The 25,819-nt window shown below is 42.4% G+C and overlaps 1 protein-coding gene across 1 annotated transcript in view; it reads left to right on the top strand.

Annotated features, from left to right (window-relative positions):
* Positions 1-7,179: 7,179 nt before the first annotated feature.
* tmem244 (transmembrane protein 244) overlaps positions 7,180-25,819 on the top strand; it is a 33,602-nt gene continuing 14,962 nt past the window's right edge. Inside the window, exons 1-2 of the mRNA XM_060854835.1 lie at positions 7,180-7,212; positions 7,455-7,540. Of these exons, the coding sequence (XP_060710818.1) occupies positions 7,180-7,212; positions 7,455-7,540 (119 nt within the window). The remainder of the gene's footprint in view (positions 7,213-7,454; positions 7,541-25,819) is intronic.

Raw genomic sequence — 25,819 nt, 5'->3', positions numbered from 1 at the left:
TTAATGACTTGGGTGATGGGATTGAAGGATGGGTCAGCAAGTTTGCAGACGACACAAAGGTTAGAGGTGTCGTTGACAGTATAGAGAGCTGTTGTAGGCTGCAGCGGGACATTGACAGGATGCAGAGATGGGCTGAGAGGTGGCAGATGGATTTCAACCTGGATAAATGCGAGGTGATGCATTTTGGAAGGTTGAATTTGAAAGCTGAGTACAGGATTAAGGATAGGATTCTTGGCAGTGTGGAGGAACAGAGGGATCTTGGTGTGCAGGTACATAGATCCCTTAAAATGGTCACCTAAGTGGACAGGGTTGTTAAGAAAGCATATGGTGTTTTGGCTTTCATTAACAGGGGAAATGAGTTTAAGAGTCGTGAGATGTTGTTGCAGCTCTATAAAGCTTTGGTTAGACAGCACTTGGAATACTCCATCCAGTTCTGATCGCCCTATTATAGGAAAGATGTGGATGCTTTGGAGAGGGTTCAGAGGAGGTTTACCAGGATGCTGCCTGGACTGGAGGGCTTATCTTATGAAGAGAGGTTGACTGAGCTCGGACTTTTTTCATTGGAGAAAAGGAGGAGAAGAGGGGACCTAATTGAGGTATACACGATAATGAAAGGCATAGATGGAGTCGATAGCCAGAGACTATTTCCCAGGGCAGAAATGGCTAACATGAGGGGTCATAGTTTTAAGCTGGTTGGAGGAAAGTATAGAGGGGATGTCAGAGGCAGGTTCTTTATACAGAGAGTTGTGAGGGCATGGAATGCATTGCCAACAGCAGTTGTGGAAGCAAGGTCATTGGTGACATTTAAGAGACTGCTGGACATGCATATGGTCACAGAAATTTGAGGGTGCATACATGAGGATCAATGGTCGGCATAACATCGTGGGCTGAAGGGCCTGTTCTGTGCTGTACTGTTCTATGTTCTATGTTCTATGTTCTATATTGTAGGGAATCTAATGTGATATAATTTGTCAATCGCATTACAGCAAATTCGCATAACAAAACATGCATTATAACAGAACAATCTGTACTCACAGCCAATTTCTTCAGTCTCATCAAGAATTCAATTACTGGTTCCTCAGGAAGTTGATTTACCATGTTAAACCTGCAACACTGCAATATATTAGATGATTTGGGACTACAGTTGTCCACCATCTATCAGTTTGCCAAAAGGTTTTGACTCCAGGGTTGCTGGATATGTTAAACGCTTTATGATGTTGAAAGTCAGGGTCCCGTAAGTGCTCAGGAGAATATGTTTTGTCGGTGATCCTCTTTTACCCCATTTACCTGAAGAAAGTATGTAATTGCATGGCATTCTGGGGCCAACCCTCCACACCCACAAAACAAGATTCTAGCTTCACAAACAGCAGCATTTCCAATATTTCTCTATTCCTGGGTCTTACCGGGTTAATTGAAAATCCAAAACGTTTCTTTACTCTCATCGCCAATGTCATAAGTCAGGAAGCCTGATTGGAAAGGAACATTCTTTATTGTTGACCACCAAAATAATTGAAGGGCTTATGCCCAAAACGTCATCTCTCCTGCTCCTTCAATGCTGCCTGACCTGCTGTGCTTTTCTAGTACCATACATTTCAACTCTGACTGAACTGCATTTGCAATCCTCGTTTTCTCTCACAAAAATAGAGCCACTGTCATGGTATACAAAGGCTAGTTCCAACCTGGGACTAACTGTTCTGTAGACCCATCCCCAGGTCTACTTTTTAAAGGATTCAGGTGATGAACAGCGCAGACCATTGCTTGTTACTAAGGGAACCTGTACTCATTGAACTCCACAGGGTGATTAATTAGTGATTCCCTGGTGGTCTTAAAGGAGTTATCACGATTTAAATCCCAGTAAAAATAATGAAGAAACAAGGTAAAGTATGTGGGTTTTGTGGTCAAATGATCCTTCCCTCATGCTGACAGATATACACATACACATGCAAACACTCATGCATGCATACAGAAAGACACAGAGAAAGCCAAAAGGTAATAGTATCCATTACAATGGAAAGTGAAATGTATGTACGGTTTGCAGCCTTTCACATGTTCCTGTGCTGCAAGGTTTTAACCTGAGATTATAGTTGGTTCATGTCTTTTTAGATAAGCTGTGCATTATGTTGCATTTATTTTTAAAGATTTCAGCTTCTTGATATTTCTTCATGGATTTTCATGGGAATCAGGTTAATATTTCCTTCTTCAGAGATGGAAGAGAAAGCTTTGAGTCTGATTCAGTTCTACTATTTTAGATCCATCTCGACTACTTTGTACAATAGTGACTTTTTGTATAGTCCATCTACGGAGCTCATTGTGTCCTGGCCTGATAATTTTAATGCATCATCAAAAAAGGAGTTAAGGACTTTTTCACACCTCATGTCTTCACAATACCCTTCAGAAAAAAAAGTTAATTTCAGCTCGCCTCATCAATGCTGGTTTCAAGAAAGTTGCCAAACCTTTGTGTGCTAATAATTGCTGTGACTGTTTTTAAGGTGATTTTTGGTTCTTTTCTCGAACCATCTCAATCCATGAAAATCCCAGCTGATGGGATTCAAAGCTCAATAGTCCATATTTTACACAATCAGTACACAGTTTTGTAGCAGAGTGGTGACATGATTTGTGGATTTTAACATGGAGTTCTGGGAAAAAATGGGAATGTAGAAGAACACCAGAACATATGGAATAGGAGCAGGAGTAGATCATGAGTTTCTTCATTTCTGCCCTCCCATCCAATAAAATCATGATTGGTCTGATTGTGAAAATACATATTCCCAATAAGTGACAACATCATCTCAGCATCTGCCCTGTTAAGCTCCATCAGAATGTTAACTGCTTCAAATCGTTCACCTTTCATTCTTCCAAATTCCAATGAAATTCGGCCCAAGCTGCTCAACTTCTATTTATAAGGCAATCCCTTCATGCCAGGAATCAAAGTATTGAAACTTCTCTGAACAGCCTCCAATGCAAGTATATCCCTCCTTAGGTAAGGTGAGCTTATTAGTGCTGTACATAGTTGTAACTAGATTCCCCTTTTTTATGCTCCATCCCTTTTGAAATAAAGATCAAGATGCCTCATTGGAAGGTGACAGCCTGTTCAAGGCCTTAGGAGAGGAAAAATACTTTAGGGGTGGGATGATAATTTAGGGGATGGTGGGGTCAAAACGTTCGTTTTTTTTGTTGAGAGAGGTGTGATCATAGCAGATTTAAAGGAGAGCAAGGACAGTATCTGAAGAAAAGGAACTTTGCAGAGATGTAAGATAGGGTCCAAACTAGTCAAACTGTAGAAACCTAGGAATTTGCAGATGGCTATTCAGCTCAGTACTATGAAGCTGGCTAATCAGGAGCCATTCAGCCTCATCCAACTTTTCCACTCTTGAACTGTCGACTTTTATCCTTTTAAGTTATGGCAATTCAGGTTTAAATGTTTTCAGCATTTCTGCCTCTATCACCTTTCAGGCAATGTTTTTCTGGTTCCAAAATCCTTAAAACCTAATCTATGTCTTCCGATTGTGGAGGGATCAACTCAAATGAAAAAGGGCCACCTTGTTCAATAAAACCAGGCCCCTCATAGTGAATCATATGACAATTCTGCCTCCCTTTAACCTCCTCAACCCATTTATCTGAACTTCCCTCACAACTAAGATTCTCCAGTACATACAACACCTTCATAATTTTCCTCTGTACTGTCTCTTAACTATATCTTATAGTATAGTGACCAGAACTGCATGTAGTTGTGACTTAAATCCAACCTCTTACAAAGTTCAAGCCTAATCTGCCTAGTTAGATCACTGCTAATAAGCGTAAGCATCCTGTCTGCCTTCTTAACTTATCTCCATGTCCAATCACCTTCATGCTTCTGTGGACATACATTCCAAGGGCCCTGGGTTCCTCTGCATTTCACAGTATCTGATCATTTCTTCTGTATTCCTTGGTTTTGTTTGCCTTCCCCATATGGTATCTAATGATGCACCACATTGAACTCAACTCACCATTGTCCAACCACCTGACAAGTTCATTGTAATTTTCCTGAAATCTAGTTCCAATTTTTGTAATATCTGCAAACTTTTAATAACACTCGCAATAGTCATTCCAAGCCATTGATGTGTAATGTGCAAGAGACCTAATACTGATCTCTGCAACATTTCATTGAAAACAGCCTTCCAGTCAGAAGAAACACCCATAACCCCTTGGTCTTGGGCACAGTCCACTGGTACAGTCCTGAAACATGGTCATGCGGTGTGTACACCTGAGTGAACAGGCTATCATTTAGCCAGTTGATTCTTCTATCTGATTAAATGTACTCTCCTTGGTCCATTCAAGCAACCCAAGTAAAATCACTCAGCCAAATTCAATTATGTTTAATATAAATCCTACTGCTCCTGGGATAGCCACAAAAGTCAAAAATGTTATCAAAGCACACAAAGCCCTCAATTTACTTGTATTTTGAAATCAAGCTAACAGACGACATTGGTCAGGCCACTCTTGGAATATTGCATGCAATTCTGGTCTCCTTCGTATCAGAAGGATATTGTGTAACTTGAAAGGATTCAGAAAAATTTACTAGCATTTGCCAAGGTGGTGGATTTAAGCTATAGGGAGAGTTTGAATAGGCTGGGGCTGTTTTCCCTGGAGAGTTAGAGGCTGAGGGGTGACCTTATAGAGGTTTACAAAATCATGAGGGACATGGATAGGATAAATAGGCAAGGTCTTTTCCCCAGGGTCGGGGAGTCCAGAGCTAGAGGCCATAGGTTCAGGGTGAGAGGGGAAAGATACATAAGAGACCTAAGGGACAACCTTTTCACACAGAGGGTGGTCCGTGTATGGAATGAGTTGCCAAAGGATGTGGTGGAGGCTGGTACAATTGCAACATTTAAAAGGCATCTGGATAGGTATATGACTAGGAAGGGTCTGGAGGGATATGGGCCAGTTGCTGGCAAGTAGGACTAGATTAGGTTGGGATATCTGGTCGGTATGGACAAGTTGGACCAAAGAGTCTGTTTCCTTGCTGTATATCCCTATGACCCTATGAGTCTAAAGTACTGACCAATTTCCTGTACTTAACAAGATCTACTGTTTTTTCCATATAAGCAAATTTTAGCCACAGTGAACAGCTAATGAACTAGCAGCATATGGCTCTGCTAATTAAATCTGTAACACCAGTTCAAATCCCTTACATACACACACAAAAGATCACTGAGTGATGGAAATTAACTGGGAACCACAATAGAATCAACCCATGGCATTCCTCAATGACATGATCCTTTTGCTTGTCAGAACTTTCTGTTCCTCATTTTCATTTCTTCATGTCCTTTTCATTTCTTTACAGGAGGCACAGTGTGCTCAATGCACTCGATACAAAGTCTGGTAGTTACTGTTTAAAAACAACGGTTTATAGCAACTGGTGAGAGAACAAAAGCTGGCATTGTTCAGTTTTTAGGTAATTTTACTGCAGAGAGAGAAACATACCATCTGCCCTTCTGGCATTCTGAAGGCTTCTCCCTTTATCATTCACACCCACAAACTGTTCAGCTACTCAGGAACCAGAGAGCTGTCATCAGGCTGACGATCTTAAGCATCCATGACTTGTCACAAATGTACAAACCAATCAGCTTCTTGTTGCTGACCAATTTTCACTCCGTACATTCCCCGGTTCTGTGCCATCTACACAGAGCTTCCCCAACAACTTGACCAAGCAGCAATGTACCACTAAACAAAAGAAAAGCCAAAGAACTGTGGGGGCCGGAAATCTGAAACAAAATAGAAATTGCTGGGAAAACTCAATGGGTCTAGTAACATCTGTGGAAAAAGAAGCGGAGTTACTTTTTCAGGTCTGGAAAAACTTAGTCAGAACTGATTGTAGCTGGGTAAAGGTTGATATATATATGCTGAAGATTAAGGAAGGGGAGTAGGAATAAACGATTGGTGGAGATGAAGCCCAGAGAGAGAGAGAGAGATATTCCCCCTCACTCCCTTGTCAACCTTCCACAAGGACCGTTCCCTCCAGGACACTCTGGTCCACTCCTCCCCCACTCCCAACATCTACCCACACTGTTATGGTTCCTTCCTATGCAATTATTGAGGGTGCAACACTTGCCCATTTACTTCCTCCCTCCTCGTTATCTAAGGCCACAGACACACCATTAGGGTGAAGCAGCAATTTATCTGCACTTCAGTCAATCTACCCTACTGTATTCACTTCTGTCAACATGGTCTCCTCTACATTGGGGAGACAAAGTCTCTCTGGGCTTCATCAGCACTATTCATTTACTCCTACCCCCATCTTCAGCATACCAACCTTTCCCAGCTATAATCAGTTCTGAAGAAGGGCCTCTGGATCTGAAACATTAACTCTACTTTCTTTCTCCACAGATGCTGCCAAATCCGCTTGTCTTACCAGCAATTTCAGTTTTTGTTTCAGCAATGTAGCACAATGAGTTTCAAAAACTAGTTTTAGTCTAAGAAACACAGCAATTCCTTCCATAGTCCTTTGATTTTAAACAGTCTTTTTTCCCATTTTAGTCCACAATCAAAAATGTAGGAAGTAAAATGATGTGGTCTTTACAAAATAAAGTATTTGTTTTTGGATCTCAACTTTCTACATAACGTAACTGGAATGGCCTTTAAGAGCATTGAACACCCAACCTGAATAAACACCGATGCAGCAATCCACCAATATTGTGCATTGCTCCCATTAACTTTCTGTATGATGGGAATTTGGAACTGATTTCATACCAAGGTAATATGTCTGACAGGGTAGTATCAATGTATCTTTGTTTATTTGAAACATATTTCCTCTTTCCATGTAGAGTATTGCTTGGAATTTGAGATACAAGCAACTACTTCACTTTAGGAGTCAGGTTAATGTTATTACAGGACATCCTTAAAAAAATATGATTTTTGGAAAAAAGTGCAGTAATATACTTTAGTGTGAACTGTGATGAGTCTTACTTTTGACAATAGATACAGTGCACTAATATAGGATTACGAATCACTCCCATGTGATTGCCTTATTGAATTTGACAGACAGTTCACACAGCTTTCCTTGATCACATAATCCTGTCACACCAAAATGATTACCTTTAAAAATGCACTGAAAAAGAAAGGGAATTGGATGCTATTGACCTTGTCTACCACCTTTGAAGAGAGCTTTGTTTGAAGTAATATGTAGGCCTAAATGTTTACATGGCACTGAAATTCAAGGTCACAGATACGAAGGTATCAAATGCGTATCATTTTTCATTTGTATTGAATAATCTGGGTTTTACTGTTAGGATAAAGATTGTGCCAAGGCTGTCTCAGCTTTACTGTTATTAGCCTGATAAGTGAAGCTACAATATTCAACTGGTTTGCTCTGCATTGCATGTCTTATATGTGATTTAGAATTTATATTAAAATTAATCAGATTTATAAATAGTTTTGTTGCATCTAACAGTTCTCATTTTGTGTTTTTTTGGCAGACAGTTCTCCTACAATTACTGATATGTTTGATGACTTTCTATGCTGCATATTATATTATTGGCAGCATATTCTTTGGAGTTTTCAGGTGAGAATTCCTGATAGGAAATATAGGAAAACTTGGACATTAATGTTAAAACTCTGGTGACTTGATGAATTTGTTTGTTCTCTATTCTCCATTAATGATATCCCTGCTTCCTGATACTTCATCCAGCAGCCATTTTAGATATCTGAGTTTGACGTAGAGAATCAGAAAGGTTATTTTACCACAAGAGTCATCCTGTGCTAACTTCCTTTCCCCTTCGCTTAATATGCATTGAGACTAATTAGCAACCCCAGTAGAAAACAATTGCATTGATGTTTTTACCTTGGCTTGATTTCATTTCACTCATGTTACATATAAATGTAAATTCATATTGAGGGGGTAATACTTAACAAATAAATTTAAAATTCCCTGAAATCATTCCTATCAATGAATCTAAGAGAAGCATAATGCAATTACTTTCAGTAGGGGACAATGGAAAAAATAGAGGATGATATCTGAAAATGGGTTCAGGGATCACAATGTGAGGTATATTTGCACCTGCTAACTTCATGCTGCCTGTTAATTACCAGGACGGTAGCTCAGTGGTTAGCATTGCTGCCTCGCAGCACCAGTGTCCCACGTTCGATTCTGGCCTTGGGCAACTGTCTGTGTGGAGTTTGCACATTCTCCCTGTGTTTGCATGGGTTTCCTTTGGGTGCTCCAGTTTCCTCCCACAGTCCAAAGATGTGCAGGTCAGGTGAATTGGCCATGTTAAATTGCCTATGGTGTTAGGTGCATCCCTCAGAGGGAAATGGGTCTTGGTGGGTTACTCTTCAGAGGGTCAATGTGGACTAGTTGGGCTGAAGGGCCTGTTTCCACACTGTAGGGAATCTAATCTAACATGCACTAAATGTTCTGTTGAAAGACTGCACACTCCAGGAGGGGGCCCAAAATTCACCTGAGGCTAGTAGCACCTAGAAAACCCACACTTCTTAAATGGAAGTGCACACTGGCTAAAGAAATTAAAAATCACACAACACCAGGTTGTAGTCCGAAAAGTTTATTTGGAAGCATTAGCTTTTGGAGCGCTGCTCCTTCATCAGCTAGTGCTTTCAATTAAACCTGTAGGACTATAACCTGGCGATGTGTGATTTTTAACTTTGTACACCCCAGTCCAACATCGGCATCTCCAAATCCTGGCTAAAGAAGGTAATGCAAGGGAATGGTGAAGAGTGTCTAAGCAGAAAGAACTGTGAATGATGGTGAAATAGGATAGAAAGCATACTCCAGGTTTCTCCAATACAGAGGACTTGGTGCAGGAATAGAACAGAAGGGATGAGATGCTTCACCTCATGGGACTAGGGGGTGCAACATATTGCAAAGACGTAAGGTCAGAGATCTATTGTGGTCAATGCCTGAGGACATGACTCAATGCTGCAAACTGGTGGGTAAGGACGGCATGGAACAATTGCAAGTCATCATCCCAATAGAGGAAATGCTGCTTACTATTACTGAAGTGACCATGTCTGAGTCTGTGACCAGTGATATGGTTGAAAGCATGTAAGGTAATACTGCACTCATAACAATTCCTCAATCTCTCATTCCTCTTCCCTCTCATCCCATACTCTCTTGTGATTTACTGTGAAGGAGAAACAGGAAAAGCAAATGGTGCATACTCCCCAGAGACAAACTCATACTTTTGCCTTTTCAGATATTTCAGAATTGCTATGTGGCACAGGAAGAAAATAGTGAAAAAAAACTGTCACTCATTCACACCTTCTCGTATATCGAGACAAGTACTGATATTATGCATTTCGAGGGTAGTTTAGAAGAATCTACATGTGATGAGAAACTGTGCATAAGTAGCTTGCAATCAAGGGCAAGGGTAGCATACATGCTAACTCAATGAAAGATAAGATTTCAAATAATGTCTGTTGCAGAGTGCTGAGTTTTGATAAGGCAGAGTACAGAAGAAAAGACTGAGTATTCACACAAAATTGCTTGATGAATTGTCAGGGATACCAGAAAGTTTGTGGTCTTTGTAAGGAGCATTAAAGAGTTTGATAAAAATGGCATTCATGACTTTGTGCAGAGCTTGAAGCCTCTCCAATGCAGTGTGGAAGTGGTGACATTCATTACTCTGCATCTAATGGTTGATGTATGAGATTTCATGACAGCACAAATGGAAGGTACCCAATATCTGAATGCTGCAGTGGAAACACTGCCTGAGGTGATGTAAGCTCAGTTTGTGACTTGCCATCATGACTATGAGCACCACTTGTTGAGGGTCTCACAGCAGTCTCACAATCTGTCAGTCACTCAACACTCTGCTAGGATTGCTCACCTAGGTCCTAGGGACTAGCAGAAGCACTATAGAACATGGTTACTTAGGGAGTAAGAGTCTACATGGTTGCCTTTAACTTGGCATGCCATAGCCAACAGTCAAATAAAAGTAGAGCTCAGGAATACGTTAGATCAGCACTTGAAAAAAATTACTTTTTGTTATTATAATGCTTGCTGCTGGTTTGAATCTAGTTGCAATAAATGCAGTACCAGTGTCAATGTGATCTTCAAGAATATTCAGCTGATGCACATTGATTGTCAGTATAACTCTGGCAGGTTTACATTTGGGTGCCCACCAACTGCTGGATGGTTACAGTTCAGGAACTGGAGGTGTAAGCTTCTCATTGACATTAATATGGAAGCTGCCAACATGCTGGCATTTCACATATAGAGCAACTATTACACTCCTTTCAAGGTTTCTAAAGCATACTTCAGGATAATCAGATTTTCTTCATAGATTATTTTACTGTTTATAAAGATAATACTCAGAATTCACACACACACCGTTTACTATGCAAACTTGTTTACATTGCTGTAGGTGCTTCATTTTCTCTTGAGCTTTTTCTTAAAAATTAATGCTAACAGTTTAACAGCACATCTCTACATTTGAAACTTAGCACAGCTTCCATTGTGTAAGATGCCAGGGAGGACTTACAGTGCAATAGATGTTGTGTTTGCTCTAGAGTGAAATTTTGTGATATGTTATTCACATTTTTACTATTTTCTGAGACTACAACAAAGGTAATTGTGATGGCAGAAGCAGTTTTGTTATTGTATCAATCAACCGTTGCATTATTGCACACTCTTCTGTATAACACCACAATAAACAATTCTATTGCATTTCACCATGGCAACAGTATTCCTGGAAAGGAGAAAAAGGTGTCTAGACATATTGTGATGAGGAACAACAAAATGAGTAATCAGTTCAAATCTAAGGCTGCCTCATTGGCACTTCCTGTCGCAGGTTTATTATTTTAGTGGTTTCTACATCATTGAGCAAAACTTCACCTGGATAATCCAATTGCACATGAAATGGGTGCACACATTTATTACCTGAATGCTGGGAAATGGATTCAATCTATGTTTCCCTCACTTTAGTAGTAACATAGCTTTAGCTAGAAGAGGCAATAAAGAAACTCTAAATGTCTTGTTTATGTCACTTCTCATAACGTTTAAGAGCAACTGTGTTCAAAATCCAGGAACAAACTCAATCTGTTGGTTCAGTTCAAGGTGATGCATGGCAATACAGAATAAAGAGCTACAAATTTGAAAACTGAGACCTTTGTCCTTGAACCAAAACTGTGCATATGGTGCTGTTTTGCAGGAAATTCCAGGATTTTGATTCAACACTAATGTGGATAGAATGATACACATTCTTGTTAGACTGCTGTATGTGACGTTGAGGGCAACTTGGATCTGACAGTTTTTCAATGTACCTGCTGCCTTTCTTCTTTTAGGTGGAAGAGGTTGTGGTTTTGGAAGCTGTAAGCTTTGATGCAATCTTGATAATAATACACACTGCAGGCTTGCTATGCCATGAGAGTAGGTAAAGATTGTTAATGTCAGAGGCATAGTCAGAAATCACAGCCCAGAGTGTGCTCCAGCTCTTAACCTGAGAACTGCAACTCCGACCCCAACTCAAGCACAGAGATGTACCCCATTCTATCCTGAGCATTGTGGCCCCACCTTCGATCTGAGCATATTGGGCCAGCCCCAGATCCAAATACAGACCCCAGTTATTGGGCCCTGATGCACCCATCCTCCCAACCTTGGTCCTGATTAATGCGGGTTTATTTGAGGTGCCAGGCAACACTTAGATTTTTTATTGTCACATGTATGACAATACTGAGGTACAAAAATGCCTGATGTCACCACACACAGCACCCCACACAAATACAAAGGTACTTAGGTGCAAAAAACTCAGGTACAAAGTAGTATAAAAAACAAAGTTAAAAAGTTAAGCATGACAGGCTTTCAGAGAATAAATAAAAAATCAAGAAATAAGGTAATAGTTGACATTAAAGTCCTTCTTAATTTGAAAAATGAAAGAATTAAGTTAAAAGTCAATAGTCTTTGATGAGTGTTTACTGGGGCCCCAATGTTGTCCACTACAGCTACCCGTTCTCACCACCTCTAGAGATACGGGGGACCTCCCTCACGGTTCATACTTCCTGCGACAGGCCACAATGCCATTTCTGCTAAAGCTGTCACCTCTGGTCTCCTCCTGCTACCTCCAGAACATGCCTGTGTAGGATCTGCTCGCAGTCTCTGATCGCCCAGGTACGCACTGGGCCCCATTCTCACCACCGGCCCGTGGACACCTGGCCAAGAGACTGCCATCAGCCGTCGCAATATCGTCACGGGCTGCTGAAAGACTCCACTCCAGGCCGGGAGACCACCGCAGTTGCCCTGAGACTGCCACGGGACACCAAAAGACTCCCACATCACGCTGGGAGGCTGCCACGTTGTGCTGGAAGGTTACCTCTGAGGTCTGCACTGAGGCAGGGAGAGGAAAGAAGAAAAGAAACTCAAAGAGAAGAAAAGAGAAAAACACGAAGAAAGAAAGAGAAAGAGGAAGAGTACTCCTTTGTCCTGGATCGTATCCTGTTCCCTGAATATTTTGAGAGCTGCATGAATCCAAACATTCCATCACACTGCTAGAATTTGAAGATCAGGATTTAAACTTCTTTTCCACAGAAAATCCATGTCTGACCTAGCCTTTGCATGGCTGATCCAGTCGGGTTTCCGCTCGATGGTGAGTTCAGGTTCGTTGCTGTTCATTGTATCGAATGTCATGAACTATCTTATTATTTGAGGAATTGTAAAGTGGTGGTAAACATCAGCGTCATCAGCAAATAGCCCAAGGTCTGACATTAAGATGGGCAAAAAGATTATTGACAGAGCAATGCTGTTCGGATGGGTTCAAACTAATTCAGCAGGGCGGTGGGAACTCAAATTGTCGTTCGAGTATACAGGAGGTTGAGAGTTGTGAGGTCCGAAATAAGGTTTCAAGGTCGCAAGAGGGCACCAGCAGGCAAGAAATTGTTTTGAAGTGTGCCTACTTCAACGCCAGGAACATCCGGAATAAGGTGGATGAATCTATAGCATGGGTTGGGGTACCTGGGATTTCGATGTTGTGGCCATTTCAGAGACATGGACAGAGTAGAGACAGGAATGGTTGTTGCAGGTTCCAGGATTTAGATGTTTCAGTATGAACAGAGAAAATGGTAAAAGTGGGAGGAGGGGTGTGTGGCATTGTTGGTCAAGGACAGTATTACGGTTGCAGAAAGGATGTTTGAGGACTCATCTACTGAAGTAATATGGGCTGAGATTAGAAACAGGAAAGGAGAGGTTACCCTGATGGAAGTTTTCTATAGGCCTCCGAATAGTTCCAGAGATGTAGAGGATAGCATAGCAAAGGTGATCCTCTGTAAGAGCAAGAGTAACAGGGTAGTTGTTATGTGGGACTTTAACTCTCCAAATGTTGACTGGGAATACTACAGTTCAGTACTTTAGATGAGTCAGTTTTTGTCCAATGTGTGGAGGAGGGTTTCCTGACACAGTATATAAACAGGCCAACAAGGGGTGAGGCCACATTAGATTTGGTACTAGGAAATGAACCTGGCCAAGTGTTACATTTGGAGGTAGGTAAGCACTTTGCCAGTGACCATAATTCAGTTATGTCTTCTTTAGCGATGGAAAGGGATAGGTATATACCGCAGGGCAACAGTTACAGCTGGGGGAAAGGCAATTACGATGTGATTAGGCAAGATTTAGGATGCAGAGGATGGGGAAGGAAACTATAGGGGATGGACACAATTGAAATGTGAAGCTTATTCAAAGAACAGTTACTGAGAGTCCTTGATAAGTATGTACCTGTCAGGCAGGGAGGAAGTTGTCAAGTGACAGACATGGTTTACTGAGGAAGTTGAATCTCTTATCAAGAGGAAGAAGAAGGTTTATATTAGGATGTACAAAGTTGAAAATCACACAATACCAGGTGATAGTCCAACAGGTTTATTTGGAAGCACTAGCTTTCTGAGCACTGCTCCTTCAACAGGTGGTTGTGGAGTATAAGATCATAAGACCTAGAATTTATAGCAAAAGTTTACAGCTTGATGTAACTGAAATTGTATGTTGAAAAAGACCTGGATTGTTTGTTAAGTCTCTCATCTTTTAGAATGACCATGTTGGTTTCAGTTCTTTCATATGTGAATCACAGAACATTTTAAAATTTACGTTCTCAAGTGAACTTTAACTATTGGTGTCATGTCAGTCCAGGTAATCCATTTAAGGGGTGAGGTGCCCTGAGTGAGACTGTGCGACACTGTTCAGACTGATTCTTATCTAAAGCACATTTTTACAGAATCTTACATGTATGCAGTTTTTGAGCAAAATAAAACATAATACTGCATGTACAAATTCACACCACAAACGTGTGTGTGTGTGTGTGTGTGTGTGTGTGTCAGGGGGAGTGGGTGGGAAGTGTCTGTGAGAGAGTGTGTATGTGTGTGAGTGTAAAGGGGTATAAATCTGTGAGGGTGTGCGTGCGTGGGTGTGAGTGTATGTGTGAGCATTTGAGAGAAAGTCTGCGTGAGTGTATCGGTCTGCAGGAGCGTGTATCTGGAGAAGTATTTGTGCGCAGGTACTCCTGGGGCTGGCTTCAGCTAGGATCTTGGGTTCATGTCACACTACAGATAACCCCACTGCACTACACACGCACGCACACACACACACGCACACACACACGTTTGTGGAGTGAATTTGTACTTGCAGAATTACATTTTATTTTGCTCAAGAAGTGCATGAATCCATGTAAGATTCTGTAAATACATTTTTTTAGATAGGAATCAGTCTGAACATTACAGCACAGACAGTCTCACACAGGGCACCTCACACCTTTAATGTGTTATCTGGGCTGACATGACACTAATTGTTAAAGTTCACTTGCGAATGCAACTTCAGAAAAGTTCTAGGATTTAGATATGAAAGAACTGTTCATTCTAAAAGATGAGAGACTTAACAAACAATCCAGGTGTTTTTTAATATACAATTTCAGTTACATCACACAGTTACATCAAACCTTTCTGTGTCTTACGATCTTATACTCCACAACCACTTGATGAAGGAGCAGCGCTCCAAAAGCTAGTGCTTCCAAATAAACCTATTGGGTGATAACCTGGTGTTGTGTGATTTTTAACATTGTACACCCCAGTCCAACACCAGCATCTCAAAATTATGTTAGAATGAGATGTGAAGGCGCTGACAGAGTACTTGAGAGTTATACGTTAGCCAGGAAAGACCGAAAGGAAGAGTTAAGAAGAGCCAGGAGGGGACATAAGAAAATTTTGGTGGGTAGGATCAAGGAAAACCCTAAAGCTTTTTGTAGGCATATCAGGAATAAAATAATTACTAGACTAAGATTAGGCGTTCTTCCTCCAGGCGTCAGGTGGCTCAGGAGTGACAGTGGGGGAAGGCTCTTTGGGGCCTTGGATGGTGGTGAGGGGGAGGTGTGGGTGCAGGTTTTGCATCTCTGATGGTAGGGTCCATTTGTAGGTGGCGGAAATAGTGGAGGATGATGTTGTGGGTGGCAGAAATGGCAGAAGATGATGTTGTAAGTGGAAGGACAAGTAGACCCCACCACCAGAGATATATTTTTCTCCCTATTCCTAACAGCTTTCTGTAAAGATCATTCCCTCTGCGACTCTTGTCAGGTCCAAAGCCCCACCACCTACCCACCCCTCCCAGCACCTTCCTCTGCCAATGAAGGAATTGCAAAACCTGCACCCACACCTCCCCCCTCAACGCTATCCAAGGACCCAAAGGAGTCTTCCATATCCATCAGAGTTTTATCTACACTTCCACACATGCCATTTACTGTATCCGTTGCTCCTGATGCGGTCTCCTCTTCATTGGGGAGACAAGACAAGACGCCTACTCAGAGCGCTTCAGGGAACATCTCCGGGACACCGGCACCAACTCACCCCACCGCCCCATGGCTGAACACTTCAATTCCCCCTCCCACTCCGCCAAGGACATGGAGATACTGTGCCTCCTCTATCGCCACTCCCTAACCACCTGACAACTGGAGAAAGAACGCCTCATCTTCTGCCTCGTGACCTTCCAACCACCTGGCATCAATGTGGAATTCACCAGTTTCCTCATTTCTCCTCCCCCACCTTGTCCCAGTTCCAACCCTTCCAACTCGGCACCACCCTCATGATTTGTCCTACCTGTCCATCTTCCTTCCCACTTATCTGCTCCATCCTCATCTCCAACCTAGCACCATTATCCCCACCTCCATCTACCCAGTGCAGCCTCAGCTACCTTTTCCCTAGCCCCACCCCACTCCCATTTATCTCGCCACCCCCTCAGCCCACAGCCTTATTCCTGATGAAGGGCTTTTGCCCGAAACGTCGATTCTCCTACTCCTCGAATGCTGACCTGCTGTGCTTTTCCAGCACCACTCTCTCAACTCTGATCCCCAGTCCTCACTTTCTCCTAAGGTTGGTGGTGGGAAGTTGAGCGTGGAGTTAGAGGAGATAGGGGAAACACTAAATAAATTTTCTTCTTCAGTATTCACACTAGAAAAACACAATGTTATCAAGGAGAAATCTGAGATACAGGCTACCAGACTAGATAGGATTGATATTCCCAAGGAGGAAGTGTTAGCAATTGTAGAAGGTATAAAAATAGATAAGGCCCCTGGGCTGGATGGGACTTTTCCTAGGATTCTCTGGGAAGCTAGGGAGAAGATTGCCAAGCCTTTGGCTGTGAAAATTATGTCAGTCATTGTCTACAGGAATAGTGCCAGATGACTGGAGGATAGCAAATGTTGTTCACTTGTTCAAGAAGGGGAGTAGAGACAATCCTGGTAATTATAGACCCGTGAGCCTTACTTCAGTTTTGGATAAAGTGTTGGAAAGTATTATAAGAGATAGGATTCATAATCATCGAGAGAGGAATAAGTTGATTAGGGATAGTCAACACGGTTTTGTGAAGGGTAGGTCATGTCTCACAAACCTTACTGAGTTCTTTAAGAAGATGTCCAAACAGGTGAATGATGTGGTGTATATGGATTTCAGTAAGGTTTGATAAAGTTCCCCATGGTAGGCTATTGCACAAAATACAGATGCATGGGATTGTGGATGATTCAGTGGTTTGGATCAGAAATTGGCTAGCTGAAAGAAGACAGAGGGTGGTGGTTGGTGGGAAATGTTCATCCTTGAGTTCAGTTACTAGTATCTATTTTGGGGTCACTGCTGTTTGCCATTTTTATAATTGACCTGGATGAGGGCATAGAAGGATGGGTTGGTAAATTTTTGGATGACACTAAGGTCGGCAGAGTTGTGTATAGTGCAGAAGGATATTGCAGGTTGCAGAGGGACATAGATAAGCCGCAGAGCTGGACTGGAAGGTGGCAAAATGAGTTTAATGTAGAAAAGTGTGAGGTGATTCTTTTTGGAAGTAACAACAGGAATAAAGAGTACTGGGTTAATGGTAAGATTGTTGGTAGTGTAGCTAAGCAGAGAAATCTCTGTATCCATGTGCATAGATCTCTGAAATTTGCCACCCAGTTGATAGGGTTGTTAAGTAGGCATGTGGTGTGTTAGCTTTCATTAGTAGTGAGATTAATGCTCATAGCCGTGAGCTCATGCTGCATTTATACAAAACTCTGGTGTGGCCGCACTTGGAGTATTGCGTACAGTCTGGTCACTGCATTCTATGAAGGATGTGGAAGCTTTGGAAAAGGCTCAGAGGAGATTTACTTGGATGTTGCCTGGTACGGAGGGAAGGTCTTACGAGGAAAGGCTGAGGGACTTGAGGCTGGTTTTGTTAGAGAGGAGAAGATTGAGACATAGGTTAGATCAGAGTGGTGCTGGAAAAGCACAGCAGGTCAGGCAGCATCCACAATTTGCCTCCACAAATTGCAATCATTACCCTTTAAGTTAGATATGACTCCAGCCAGTAGACAATTTTACCACTGATATTAATTTTACTGGGGCTCTGTAATGCCACATTTGGGGCACAACATTTCTGAAATTCAGCTCTCGGGTTTAGATCCAATGCCCTAATAAGGTCCAAATCCACCCGCTACCATCTGAATCCAAAAAAACATTGTGAGCAGGTTATTACTGACAAAATGTCAATTGATAGCACTATGGACAATATAAATTGACAGATGCTTGAGACTAAGTTGCTGGAACATTTATTATCCTAATTGTTCTTGTCTTACGTTTTGTGAACAGGGCATTACCATGTTGTTGAGTAAATACTAATATTGTAGTTGTAATGGAAAGGATCAACAGCACGTGTCTTCAGCATTACAATTATATATTCTCAGCCCTAGTAACCTTTGTTGTGTTCAGTAAATTTTGCTGTTCCTTAACATTGCGTGAATTAAACTAGTTGACTATTGCCACCAACAATGGTGAGAACCACAGAGAGAAATCAAGTATGTTTGTCCTCTTTGTATATTAGGCTAAAGGTGGTGTTGCCTTTAGCACTTAGTTGATGTACTCTGCCATCAATGAAGATGGGTAAAGAACATGTTTGTTATTTTATTGCACATCAATGTGAATGTGTGGATGTGGCTGAGATATATCTGATCTGTTAGTTGTGACATCAGACATACTACTTCTGCTGCTTAGTATAAACTTAGCCCTGGATTGTAACTTCGCCAGGTTAACATTTACTTTCAGACATGTTTGATGCAACTCTGGCAAATTCTACCATTATCTTCTTTGAACTAAGGCTGGTAATTTGGCTTGTTGCTGATGGCAGAGTGAAGGATATGCTAGGTAATGGGTGTGTGTGGATGTAGCCATTGACAGTTCTGTTATAGCTGACAATCCATAGCTTCTTGGATACTGAGTTTTCAGTTAAAAATCACATAACACCAGGTTATAGTCCAACAGGTTTAATTGGGAGCATGAGCTTTCGGAGTGACGCTCCTTCATCAGGCATAGAATTTGTAGCAAAAGTTTACAATGTGATGTAACTGAAATTATACATTGAAAAATACCTTGACTGTTTGTTAAGTCTCTCATCTGTTAGACTGACATGTTAGTTTCATTTCTTTCATATGTAAATCATAAAATATTTTTTAAAAGTTACATTTTCAGGTTAACGTTAACAATTTAATTCAGATAAATGCGAGGTACCGCATTTTGGGAAAGCAAATCTTAGCAGAACATATACACTTAATGTAAGGTTCTAGAGAGTGTTGCTGAGCAAAGAGACCTTGGAGTACAGGTTCATAGCTCCTTGAAAGTGGAGTAGCAGGTAGATAGGATAGTGAAGAAGGTGTCTGGTATCGAGATTGATAGATTCTTGATGTTTCGAGGAATTAAGGGCTACGGGGAGAATGCGGGTAAGTGGAATTGAAATGCCCATCAGCCATGATTGAATGGCGGAGTGGACTCGATGGGCCGAATGGCCTTACTTCCACTCCTATGTCTTATGGTCTTATGGTATGCTTTCTTTTATTGGTCAGAGTATTGAGTACAGGAGTTGGGACGTCATATTGCGACTGTACAGGACATTGGTTAGGCCACTGTTGGAATATTGCGTGCAATTCTGGTCTCCTTCCTATCAGAAAGATGTTGTGAAACTTGAACGGGTTGAGAAAAGATTTACAAGGATGTTGCCTGGGTTTGAGGATTTGAGCTATAGGGAGTGGCTGAACAGGCTGGGGCTGTTTTCCCTGGAGCATCGGAGGCTATAAGGGGTGACCTTATAGAGGTTTACAAAATTATGAGGGGCATGGATAGTATAAATACACAAAGTCTTTTCCCTGGGGTGGGTGAGTCCAGAACTAGAGGGCATAGGTTTAGGGTGAGAGGGGAAAGACATAAAAGACATCTAAGGGGCAACATTTTCACACAGAGAGTGGTATGTGTATGGAATGAGCTGCCAGAGGAAGTGGTGGAGGCTGGTACAATTGTAACATTTAAAAGGTATTTGAATGAGTATATGAGTAGAAAGTGTTTGGAGGGATATGGGCCAGGTGCTGGCAGGTGGGACAAGATTGGGTTGAGATATCTGGTCAGCATGGACGGGTTGGACTGACGGGTCTGTTTCCATGTTGTACATCTCTATGACTCTATGATTCTAATTGGTGTCAGCCCAGATAATGTGTTGAAGGTGTTAGCCCCCAGTGTGCTGTTGTCTGTGCCATTGTGTTTAACTGATTCTAATCTAAAAATGAGTTTACAGAGTCTTACATGGATTCATGCAGTTTTTAAGCAAAGCACCGTGTAACTCTGCAAGTACAAATTCACACCACAATCATATATATGTAAATGTGTGTGTGTGTGTGTGTGTGTGTGTGTGTGTGTGTGTGTGTGTAAGTGTGTCTGTGTGTGTGTGTATAGTGCAATGGTGGTCACCTGTAGTATGACATGAACCCAAGGTCCCGGATGAGGCCCTCCCTATGTGTACTGAACGCTGCTGCCTGTCCCGAAGTCCGCCTTGGAGGATGGTCAACAGAAGGTCCAAGGTCGAATGTCCTGAACCGCTGAAGGGTTCTCCAACTGGGAGGGAACACTACTTTTTGTTGATTATGGTGCGGTGCCCATTTGTCCATAGGCTCTGTTCGGTTTCATCAATGTACCATGCCTTAGGGCATCTTTGCCTGTAACGTATGAGATAGATGTTGGCTGAGTCACATGAGTACCTGCCATGTACATGGTGGGAGGTGTCCCCATGCGTAATGGTGATAATCCATGTCCACACCCTGACACGTCTTGCAGGGTTGTATGGAGTTGACCTGAAAGCCGGGCATTTTGCTATGAACAATGATCTGTTTGAGATTTGGTGGTTGTTTAATGGTGAGCAGTGGAGGTGTGGGGTAGGTCTTGGTGAGGTGCTCATCCTCATTAATAATGTACTGCAGGCCACGAAGAACATGACGCAGTTTTCAGTTGCTATACATCTTCATAGTCTGCTGCACTTGGCAGAGGGGTAGCGCTCCACAACAGTATCTTCAATGTAAAAACTGGACTTTGTGTCATGAGGAGTGTGTGCCGTCATTCTTATGAATTCTAACATGGACAAACGAACCTGCGACAGCCAGAGTGGGAAGGACAAAGTCTCATAGAGCTCAAGTGAGCTTTTTCTCTCTCACCACACGAGGTAAATGCAGTCTGTCCACTTTGTTCATCAAAAACCTAACAAGCTCAGTCAGTGATGGCATTGTCAATCCACTCTCACTGACAAAACCTTGAAGTTCTGCCAGCTGAATACGCTCTATGCTACCCTCAGTGCGTTATCCTAGTAGCATTCTGGAACTTTGTAGCTTGACCTGCCAAATCAGTGTCCAGCCACCAACGAGCAAGTGATTGTAACTAAGTCAGTGATCAGTTGTATAGTGCTTTTACTTTACATACAGAATTGTTAGAGCCGAAAATAAAAAGAGTCAAAATGTTTAATTAGACTCAATACATGGTGTAGGATTTGTCATCCATTATCCTGAGCCTGTTTCCATTGAGGTAAGCAGACTTTGCAATGTCTCATCATTGATACGATTGTAGCCAGAAACCCAGTACATAGGTACTGACTTGGTACAAACCAGGGAGCCTCCAGGACTAATACAACCTACTTCTAACCCACACTTCTTGAAGGTAGCCTGTCCATGTTCAGGGGAAGATGCATTCAGGGTACAGCAGCTGTTGTAATCATCCCAGGAAAGCTTTGGAAGAGGGTAAAGAAATGACTGTGGAGCAACAGAATAGAGAAAGGACCCTGGGTTCTCAGATAGAAATGACCTCAAATGATGTAAATGGAAAGGAAGAGGCAGGAACCTGGGGGCATTCAACACAAATGGAGCAGGAGCCATTGGCCAAAAAAAGCCAATTTGCAAAAACTGGTCATGAGGAATTTGCAACAGTGCCAGTTCAGTGACTTCAAATGGGTCACTTTCTGCCTACTGCATTTCTTAACCTCTCACGTCATTCAATACATCACAACATTTTACACACCCATCAACCTTCAAGACGCATACTTCACAATCAGATTCTCCATCTCATTCTCAATAGCATGGATTTCACCACCAAAAGTCTAGCCCTGCAAGACAACCCACCCGCCATCTCTGAAGAAGAGAGTACAGAGTCCTAGAGGAAGCATTGAAAAGGCAACCTGCTGCACCCCCTCCACCAGCTCAGATACTGACTCCTCAGTGGGAGTATTAGCTAGATTAGAGTCAGGAGTACCTCCTGGTGAGCACTTCACTGCCCCATCTCTGCATCTGGTCAGGAAGAAATGCTTGCACACAGACGAATCAGTGAAGATAGGCATTGCCCTCCTGTATGCAGTCCAAGTCCTTGCTCCAAGCGCTCTTGTAATATCGGGAATCAATCCACAAATGGCTGTGATGCACAAGCAATTTGTTGTGACCCCAAAGATTGTCTTGAATTTCCAAAGTAACAATCACTTTTCATGGTCCATCGTCAACCATAGCACAGGAATTGTTCCTTCACCCCTTAGACTGTAAAACCTCTCAACAATGAGGATGGCTAGCCTCTGTATCTTCAATGTTGTAGTTGTGACTCGTCAGACATTTAATCACACAATTGATAGGGAAGAGTGAGGTTTTATTCATTAACAGGATGTGGGCATCTCTGGCTATGCTAGCATTTATTGACCACCTCTATTGGTCCAGAGCACAGTTAAGAGTCAACTCCATTGCCTTGGGTGTGGAGTCATATGTAGGCCAGACCAGGTATGGATGGCAGATATCCTTCCCTAAAGGACATTAAAGAACCAGATGGGCTTTTCTGATAATCGACGATGGTTTCATGGTCAACTTCAGACCTCTCTGTCAATGTCAGCAAAACTATAAAACTGATCACTAACATCAGAAAAAAAGGAGGAGAACATGCCCACGTCTCCATCAATGGAGCTGAGTTTAAGAGGGTTGAGACCCCAAGTTCCTAAGAGTGATGACAACCTACAAACCGTCCTGGACTTCCCACATATATGTGATGGTCAAGAAGGCACAACAATACCTCTTCTTCCTTAGATAGATCAGGAAATTTGGCATGTCCATTAGGACGCCTACCAACCTTTACAGATGTACCATAGAAAGCATACTATCCGGGTGCATAATGGTCTGGTATAGCAACTGCTCTGCCATGGACCGTAGGAAACTTTGGAAGGTTTTGTGCACAGCCCAGACCATCACAGAAGTCAACCTTCCATCCATGGACTCTATTTACATGAGTCTTTGCCACTGAAAGGCTGCCAACATCATTAAAGACTCATCCAATCCCAGTAATGCTCTCCTACAACCTATTCTATCAGGCTGAAGATGCAGAAGATTGAACACATGCACCAGCAGGTTCAGGAACAGTTTCTTCCTGCTGTTATCAGACTGCTGAATGGACTCTCTTACTTCAAATAATGCTAATCTAGACCTTGCCGAGTGCACGTCCTGTGCAGTGTAACCTGCATGCCTAACTCTGTCCAAGATTTTATTTTTACCCTATGATCTGTATGTCCTTGCTTACTATCATCTGTCTGTACTGCTCATAAATAAAGCTTTTCACAGCACTTAAGTACATGTGACAATAAGTCAAATCAACTTCAACAATAATTCCTGGTACTATTTATTTAATTCAAATTCCACCATCTGCCATGGGGGGATTTGAAACCATGTCCCCAGAATATTACCTGAGCTTCTGGATTAATAGTTTAGTAATAATGCTGTCAAGTGAGAAAATATTTACAGTGACATGCTACCTATGTGCCCTTACAAGATCTTCACACTTCTTACCCTCCCACTGCATTCCTTTACAATCTGAAGTTCCACTGCTGGAGTGAAGGGAGCCTGCCTACAGTGGAGACAGTTGGCCTTTGGTTGGCAAACCTCAAGGATATTTGTGTCTGCAGGTCCCAGATATGCTGAGTGTGTCCTGCCCAGAGGAAAGCTGAGGGTGGGTGGACGGGTAGATAGGGATGATCTGGCCACCTCTGGAAGGTCCTGAGAGGAGACCTCCCAGTCTCCTTCTGAGGAAGGGATGCCTGGAGGGAGCCCAAAGATCCTTCGAAACCCATTGCCTCGGTGATGAGCCCGAATGGCTACAGTGATGGAATGCAGGTCTGTCCACACATCCAGCAGACCCAGGCTGCTGGACCTTTGGAAATGTTTGTCCATGGCAGCCAGACATTCACATCCCTGAGGCTGCAAGATCCCAACTGCATTACTGCAGTCCCGGGATCATGGTCCCCAGTGCCCCAGACAAACTGCTTGCTGCGTCTGTGTCTGCGTGTACATGTCAAAGGAATTTTCGGTGCCGTGGGCTTGGGCTGAGTCGATGCTGTCGACTGTCTTCCAGCAATTGGACCCACAAGGCTGGCCATGGTCCACTCCCAGACTGTGGTGGAATGGGCCATTCCCAAGTCTCTGACTGATAGAGGCTGCTGTTGACTTACTGTGCAGTAATCCCTTCTTGAAGGGTGCTGCCCCTGACCTGACTAAGAACTCCTCCCCTCAGACTTTGGGAAGTAGGCTTTTGCTTGAAGCAAATGCAATACATTTCATAGGATACAGCCAGAACACAGTTCAGGTGTGAGATTGACTCAACACTGTCATACAACAACATGTTTACCTCCTTGACTGGTGACAAGCATGGCAAGTTGTCTGGCTTTGTGTTGATGCCATCAGCAGGATAGAAACACTGTGATCCTTTCAGGCTTGGCTGAGGGGTCAAAGTTACAAAAGGCAATGCAGGAATACTGTGGGCACTGAGCATTGCACAAAGTGAGTGAGTTGTAAGAGAGTAAGCTATCAGTCCTGATATGTAGCCCAGACCAATCCACAGTGCCTATTAGGGCATACAAAGTGTCCTTGCAGCATTGAAGTGCAGACACATCCTATGATTGAATCAGAGAGTGTCATGGGCATACAGTGAGACTGCTATATGTTGGAAGCCAAGATCCCTGGATGTGACAGGGAAGCGCAGTTGGTACCAAATGTCCAAGATGAAGGTCCACAGGAGCAAATATCTACCTAGGATCATAGAATCTCAGAGTAGGAAAGAGGATTTTTGGTCCATCAAGTTTGTATCACCAGAAGTATACTACTACTTACACTAGTCCCATTTTCCTGCACTAGGACCATAGCCTTGAATGTTATGACACTTCCAAGTGCTTATCAAATACTTTTTAAAGGTTGTGTGGTTTTGCACCACAATTACCTTCCCAGACAATGTGTTCCAAACTCCCATCATCCTTGCGTGAAAAGATATTTCTTCAAATCCTTTCTAAACCACTTGCTTTTCACTTTAAAGTTATTCTCCCTTATTTTTCACCCTTCAACTGAGAGAAACAACTGTTTTCTATTCACACTTTCCATGTCCCTCACAAGTTTATCTGCCACTATCAGGATCTCCCAAGCTTATCCAGCTTCTCTGTATTCTTCTTTAGATCTCCTCCAGTATAATCACATCCTTACCATCGTGTGGTAACCAGAACTGTACGTGATACTTCAGCTCTGGCCAAACCAAAGTTCAGTGTAACTCCAACATGACCTCTCACTCTTCGAATCTATGCCACAGCTGATAAAGGCATGCATCCCATATGTCTTCTTAATTAATATGTTAACATGCCCTGTCACCTTCAAGGATTGTAGACAAGCACCCCAAGATTTCTTTGTTCCTCTGAATTTCCTTGTGTCTTGCTATTCATTGAGTACTCCCTGGTCTTGGTCCTTCTCCCAAGGTACATCACCTCACATTTATCATCTGCTACTGATCTTCCTGTATATCTCCTATAACTTGACACTTTCCTTCTCATTGTCAACCACCAAGGAAATCTTTGAGTCACCAGGTAATTGCTCTGACTTGCATGTCTAGTTTCTATGTGGTGGGTGGGAGATTAAGTAAATGATGAAATGCTAATCCATAATAATACTTGCATGCAGGTATCTTGCTGCTTTCTAGTGACCATTCAACACTTGCTTGGAAAATGGGACTCCCTGTTTTCGATGAAGGCTCCTTA

This window comes from Hemiscyllium ocellatum, chromosome 3 (genome assembly GCF_020745735.1).
Source record: "Hemiscyllium ocellatum isolate sHemOce1 chromosome 3, sHemOce1.pat.X.cur, whole genome shotgun sequence".
Classification (NCBI taxonomy): Eukaryota; Metazoa; Chordata; class Chondrichthyes; order Orectolobiformes; family Hemiscylliidae; genus Hemiscyllium; species Hemiscyllium ocellatum.
The sequence above is the reverse complement of the archived record's forward strand: the minus strand, read 5'-3'. Positions and strand labels throughout refer to the sequence as shown.